The sequence below is a fragment of the Physeter macrocephalus genome, chromosome 8, assembly GCF_002837175.3.
Source record: "Physeter macrocephalus isolate SW-GA chromosome 8, ASM283717v5, whole genome shotgun sequence".
Lineage (NCBI taxonomy): Eukaryota > Metazoa > Chordata > Mammalia > Artiodactyla > Physeteridae > Physeter > Physeter macrocephalus.
The window spans coordinates 3,438,720-3,446,114 of NC_041221.1; the positions used below are offsets into that span (position 1 = coordinate 3,438,720).

The 7,395-nt window shown below is 46.8% G+C and overlaps 1 protein-coding gene across 1 annotated transcript in view; it reads right to left on the reverse strand.

The window, feature by feature from the left end:
- MIS18A (MIS18 kinetochore protein A) overlaps positions 1-4,046 on the reverse strand; it is a 10,698-nt gene extending 6,652 nt beyond the window's left edge. The window contains exon 1 of the mRNA XM_007100597.4: positions 3,686-4,046. Within this exon, the coding sequence (XP_007100659.1) occupies positions 3,686-4,028 (343 nt within the window). The 5' untranslated portion in view covers positions 4,029-4,046. The remainder of the gene's footprint in view (positions 1-3,685) is intronic.
- Between the last annotated feature and the right edge of the window lie 3,349 nt (positions 4,047-7,395).

A 7,395-nucleotide genomic window follows, 5' to 3' on the forward strand; every position in this document is an offset into this window, starting at 1 on the left:
CTGCAACGGGAGAGGCCACAGCAGTGAGAGGCCCGCGTACTGCAAAAAAAAAAAAAAAAAAAAAAAAAAAAACCTAAATGTACAGGGTCTTCTGGAAAAAGATAGCAGAATAAGAGTTATTTCCTTCCATTCCCAGAAAACACTGAAATTAACAAAGTGAATAAAATTAGGAAGAAAAAATTCAACTGACAGTAAAATTTGGGACAAGTAGAACCTCAAATCACGGACTACCAGGAATACCCGCCAGACACAGTAAAACTGGGATCAACCCAAGGAAGAGGATAAAAGCCTGTGCGTACATCTCCAGATCTCACACGCAGAGCTCGCTTCTCTAGAAGTAACTGAGAGGGTCCTCAGGAGCTCAGCCAAAATCCTTTTAGACCACGACCCGGCCAGGGGTCACAGCTGAACCCGAGAAGCAGCAGGAAACATTCCCGTTTCCCAAGTTCAGAACACACGAAAGGCGGGGAATCGGGAACAGAGGGACACGAAGAAACGACATCAGACCTACAACGGCCAGAACAGACTCTCGATGTCACCTCCTCGACAGTCTACCTTAACTCAGTAAACTCCACCTCCATCTACCCATCGCGCTCAAATCAGAAAGCGGTATCACCCGATTCACTGTCTCCTTACCCTTCTCCCCGCACAGACACTCCACAGATAAATCCTGTCAATTCTACCTCCCAACCCTCACTCCAGCCCCTAAACCACCACCACCTCCTCTGCCTGGACGGCTGCACTAGCTCCTGGTTGACCTGCCCACTTCCATGCTTATTCTTCTCTTCAGTGCATCCTCCAAAGAAAAAACTGGGTCATATCACTCTCCTGCTTAAACAGCTCATTCACTAGAAATAGATTCTCATTCCACAGAACAGCCTACAGGGCCCTAAATTTTCTGGCCCCTTCCTTCCTCCCTAAATCTTATCTTTAATCTACTATTCTGCCTCGCTAGCCTCAAGGCCTTTGCACTAGCTGCTCCCTGTGCCTGGAAGAAGCAAAGAGCACGACACCAGAACTGAACATGCAGCCAAGTTGACATTCCTGTATAAAGACAACAGAAAGACATTTTCAAGCACTCAAACTTGAAGTTTTCTTGGGGATGGGGAAACCACTGGTGAAGATTAATCAAGTAAATAACTCAGGAATGAGAAAGCTATTAATAAGCGTTCTCATTATTAATAAGAGACCTGGACTTGAGAAATAAGTTCATAGAAACATTATATTAAAGCTAAATGACGATGCTATGGCTACGGAACAGTATGTAAATGTTATAAACCTTGACAAAGTAAAAATAATTAAACTAACTCCAATTGGAGTGGGGAGGGGAATGGAAATTAATCCAACAGTTCATTTTCTAATCTTTCACTGGGAGGAAGGTGGGGGAGCGTGTTAAATCAATTTGTCTAAAGCTGATAAAAAAAGGATATTTACATATACTTTTTAAATTTTAAAAACTACTGGTATAGACAAACTAAATAAGTGTTTTCATATATAAAACAAAAGCGCTCACGTGATAAAGGAGAGAAAGACGTAAAAACAGAAAGGATGGTAAAGATTTAACACCAAACATATCAATATTATTGCTTAAAAATAACATAAATGTCAATGACATTTATGTAAATGACATAAACTCACCTACTAAAAGGAAGAGCTTCTTCTACTGTATCAAAATCAACCCAAATACATACATGTTGTTCTAATGGTGGCAACACTGGGAAAAAAACCCAGACCTCTGTCAACAGGGGCAGACTGGGAGGACGAACGGCATCTGCATTAAAGATATCACTTGCGCGGCACTTCCTATGTCTTCTGAGCACGTGACACACATTAACTCACTTAATCCTCCTAATCACCCCATTAAGTATTATCCCCATTTTTACAGAGGAGAAAACTGAGGCAGAGAGAGACTAAGCAGCTTGCCCAAAAAGACACAGCCAGTAAGAGGCAGGCCAGGATTCAAACCCATGCAGTTGAGGGCCGTCATCTATACTGCCTCTCAGCGGGGGTACAACAAGCAGCTATTAAAAACGTGAAGTATATCTATATGCACTACTATGGAAAAATACTCAGAATATATGTGCACAATAAAAAAGTAAGGATGCTCAACAGTATAAATAATATAATCTCAAGTATGTTTTGAAAAATTTACATGTTTAGGGAATTCCAAAAAATTTACATATTTAAACATGCTCATATGTGCATGGAAAGTATCTGGAAGTATAAATGAGAATAAAGCATGTTGAACTCTGGGGACATGAGAGTGTCAGCATTGGGGGATAAGTCCTTTTGCATTGATTTTAGTAGCTGCAAAGGGTTAATCTCAATGAATTGTATGGGAAATGTATGTTCTTAGGCTTTTGTTTAACAACTGAAAGGGACTCAGCAATTATCGTTAATTGCATTTGGAAAAGAGGTTCCAAAAAGTTTCAGGTTAACAGGTGGACACTGCCGTCCTCCTTTCTTCCCAATATATCCCAGGAAGGAAAACATTCCACAAATGTCAACGAATCGGTGGTGAATTTCTGCCATAAAATATTTACAGAACTCAAACAGAGCATAAATTTCATCTTGAAAACCACAAGTCCAAAAAGAACAGCCATTTTTACACCAACTCAGAAAAAATATGTGACCCACTCCCCTATATAAATACTATGAAAACAACAAAACCAGGAAACGTTGGGGAAACCTACAGGTTTCAAAAGATACTGGCTCTACCAGTTACCTGTACGTTTACTACATCCTCCTTCCTCTCCAATTTTGATAGGGTTGTTGGTGCTTTTATTGCAAGTCTCCTTTAATTTTTTTGATACCATTATGTTGTCAACTCTACGGTTAACACTTCAGACGGTAAAGGTGTCCGCTGATACAACTATGAAGACTTGAGAAATCAACCCTGACATCCCCCGAAGGAAGCAGGCAGCTGAAAAGCTTAATTTCCTAAACCATTAACAATACCATTTACCGATTAACAGCCCGCTAATTTCTATGAGGAGTAACACAGAATAGCTACACCCTAAATGCTTACAACCTAGTTGCTCATTTTTTTCTAAGTAATGCTCACGACGACACTGATTCATCCACTGCTCTTCTGGGATGGGGGAACCTCAGAAAAGAACCTGTCACTCTTGAGTCCAAGGTGCAGGGATGACCCTCCTCCTCCCCTTTTTCTGGGACAGCTCACCGTCTCAGATTTTTCTGCTTTTAAAGACCCTGGGAGGGGCTTCCCTGGTGGCAGTGGTTAAGAATCTACCTGCCAATGCAGGGGACTCGGGTTCGAGCCCTTGTCCGGAAAGATCCCACGTGCCGCGGAGCAACTAAGCCTGTGTGCCACAACTACTGAGCCTGCGCTCTGGAGCCCGTGAGCCACAACTACTGAACCCATGTGCCACAACTACTGAAGCCCGCGCGCCTAGAGCCCGTGCTCCGCAACAAGAGAAGCCACTACAATGAGAAGCCCGCGCACCGCAACAAAGAGTAGCCCCCGTTTGCCCCAACTAGAGAAAGCCCGCGCGCAGCAACGAAGACCCAATGCAGCCAAAAATAAAATAAATAAATAAATGTATTAAAAATAAATAACAATAAAGACCCTGGGAGGCCCCAAAACACCTTCGCCTCCTCCGGGGCCGCCCAGGTGCGACACACCCGGGAACAAGGCGGTCCTAAGCCCCCCGCCCGAACTGACAGCGCAGCAGGATGCAGTTGGTGTCTTCCTGGCTCGTCACCCAGCTCAGCGAGTCGCCCAGCGGCCGCCGGCAACCAGAGCACAGAAACACCAGCGGCCTGTCCTCCTCCTCCGCCGGCTCCGCAGCCTCCTCGCGCCGCGTCCTTTCCGTGCAGGACACCGACGCGTCCCCGCTCACGCAGCTCCACATGCTCGCCCACTTCTGCAGCAGCTGGTGGCGGCTCGAGTCTTCTGAGAGCCGCTTGCCTAAGAGCGAGGAGTTGCTCCACTTGCCCTTGTCGCCACACGCACAGCTAGTAGAGGAGCAGCTTTTGCAACAAGCCTGAGACCAAGGACCCGCCATTAGCTACAAATTGCCTGCGCCGCGGAGGGTCACGGGAAAAACGCCGTTGCGCATGCGCGAGGCGAGGCGAGGCGGCGCGAGGCGGCGCGAGGCGGCGGAGGGTGAGGGAGGAGGGGCCGCGGGCAACCTTAGAGCGCGCTAGCTCGAGGTGGAGCGGGGCCTGGCGGGGGAGTCACTGCGCCTGCATCGCGCTTTCCAGCCTTAGGAAATTGAGGCTGCCCGAGATCCGCTCGCTAGGCTGCTTGGGGAGGGAGTTCAGCCTCTTACATAGGAGGGGAGGCGTCTTTGAAAAAGTCCCACCGAACTGCATTACCAACCCCTCACGGAGACCTTGGCAATGGTTACGAAAGAGACTATGCCGCCTATACACCACTCAGAGATAGAGGAGTTGGGGCGCAGTCCTGCTTTCTCCGGCCTCCTCCCTCTATGTTTCTGTGGCTACAACCCCTCAAATTTAGCGTGCCTGAGAGTCACCTGGGAGCTGGATGGGACACAGATTTCTGAGTCCCCCTGTGGACTGAAAAAACAAGGCACGACTTAAAAGTTGAGAATTATGTTTTATGTGGTGCTCGCTGAGGACTTCAGCCCAGGAGGCAGCCTGTCAGATAGTTGGTAGGGACTGCTCCAAAGAGGTAAGGAAGGAGCCAGGATACATAGGAGATTTTGGAAAAACAAACAAATCAACAACAACAACAAAAACAGGTAGTTGGAACATCAAATGATCATTGTCTTTTTTAAAATATTTATTTATTTATTATTTATTTTGGCTGTGCTGGGTCTTAGTTGCGGCACGTGGCACGTGGGATCTTTAGTTGCGGCCTGAGACTTAACCTTTGTAGTTGTGCCTTTAGTTGCGGCATACGGACTCTTAAGTTGCGGCATGTGAACACTTAGTTGCGGCATGCATGTGGGATCTGGTTCCCTGACCTGGGATCAAACCCCGGGCCCCCTGAACTGGGAGCGTGGAGTCTTACACACTGGACCACGAGGGACGTCCCAAATGATCACTGTTCATTAAAGAAAACCAGACATCTCAAGTTAATGAATTTAGCGCTTTTTTATATATGGGAAGATGCAAGAATCTGGGCTCCTTGAAATCAGGGCAGCTACAGTGGCTGACGGCTTGATAGCCAAGACATCCTTTGTTTACTCATATGGCGGGCACCATTCTTCGTCCACACCCCCTTCACAAATTCTCCATCAATAGGTCAGGATGGGCCTGAGAATTCGCTTACCAGGCTCCTGGGTGATGCAGATGCTGTCAGTCGGGGCACCTCCACTTCTGGTTGCTACTACTCTAGTTTGCCTGCCTAACTTCCTTGAGGTGGAGAAAGCAAGGATTGTTGGGGAGCCACCCTGTCACATGTTCCTTTTATGCATTGTTGTTGCTCTAACGAGACCCCGGAAAGGGCCCCAGATCACTCAGGCTAGCACTGCAAAGCCAAGCTGGAAAGGTGGGTGTGGGCAGCAGTGGTGTTGCTGGAAAGCATGGAAGTGCCTCTGCTGTCTGGATCTGGGAGCCCCTCGCCCCTTGCACCAAGTGAGCATTCCTTCTGTCTGGTAAGGACAGCCTTCCTCAGCTGCCCCAGAAAGCCAGCCTCTGACTTTAAAGCACCACAGGTTAGGACAGGAAAGGGTGGTGGGAAATTGACCGGCTGCATCATGGACAACCTGGCGGCATATCTGGGAAGAAAGGTACCCCCAAGGTCCTACGTCTGCTCTTAGAATCCTTTGGGTGTGTCCTAAGTCACTGCCCACTTTGCTTGGTCAGGTAAACTATCTACCAAAAAATATGCTTCCAACTTTAGTGCCTCTGGCCACCAGCAACAAGCAAAAACTGGAGTCAAAAGCCTTGGGTTGACCTAACCCTGCAGGAGGTATAACTGTGTAGGAAACCGGAAAGGCTACTCGCCTTCCCTGAGTCTAGTTCTTCATGGTTTACGTGGGTCAGTACTGCAGTGGGGTTGTTATGGGGATCGTGATATAATATGCATGAAAATACTTTATCTCTAGCAAACTGTGCCTATGTTCATTAGTCTCCAAGTGGGAGAAAATTCTTCAGATATTTTAGGCTTTTATTTCACCCGTGGAATTGCCTTCCCTCCTCTGCTGCTTTTGTGGAGGCAAGCCTGACCTTGCAGGACTGCTGTTTTCAAGCACAATATCTCTGGTACAAGTAAATGGGTAATAACCTTGGAATTCAAGGGATAATCTCTTTGCCGCAGACTTTGGGTTCCTACTGGCAACATTAAATGCTGTGGGATATCCCAGTAAGGAAGGAATGCAGAGCAGGGCTGCCTGACTGGCTTTCAGTGGTCCTAGGAACTTGGGCCTTGCTGGGCCCATTCCTCTGTTTAAATTTTTAAAAATTGTTTTAAAATAAATCATCATCATCGTTTACAACAGTATTGCTATAAAGATACATATGCAAATATTATATTTTAAAATATTCTCTTTGACCTAAAAGTTCATTTTGTTCCTGCTGACTTCAAAATTAAAACATTTTCATGGGGCCCTAAAAATATCACAGGCCCTCAGCACTGTGTCGAATGGAAAAGTCATCCCCAAGGCAAAATAAACGCCTTTTAAAGTCATGAGTATGTTTGTATTACGAATATAAAATATTTAGATACCCACAAAATGATGTTTCATGTAGGGACAGAAAGAGATGCTTGGGTACGATGACCTTGGACTGGGTGGGTGTAATTGCTTCCCGAACAACCCTTCCCACCCTTCTTCTTAATTACACAACTAGGAGATATGGATAAGGCTGAGTCTAAGCCCCATCACCGCCACGACCATCACCACCAATTCCAAGAATGGGTCCCCAGAGGTTTAACCCAATGGGGATAAGCCATGTGTCTCCCACAGTGACTGAGCAGGGATGGCTCCCACCCCAGGCTTAAGCCAGTCAGCACATGGTGCTCCCCTGGCTTTAGGAATTGACTCGGGATAAGGACTTGACCTACATTGTCAAACTGTGTCCAGTCAGAGTAAATCTCAAGACTCTTGCTCGGTGGTTGAGGGAAGAGATATCCTCTTTGTTCGCTGGATGTGAACAAGGAAGCACATACCCACGTTGTATGGCAACCACCTTGTAAGCACAGATGGCCAGAACTGAGAGAATTACGGAGAAATGGAGCGCCTGATCGCCGGACTTTTTCAATTATGTGAACCAATAAATTCTCTTTATTGTGGAAGCCAGTCTGAACTGTTTTGTATCTTTGTGCTAGCAATTAAGAGCATATGTAGGAGGCTTCCCTGGTGGCGCAGTGTTTGCGCGTCCGCCTGCCGATGCAGGGGAACCGGGTTCGTGCCCCGGTCCGGGAGGATCCCACGTGCCGCGGAGCGGCTGGGCCCGTGAGCC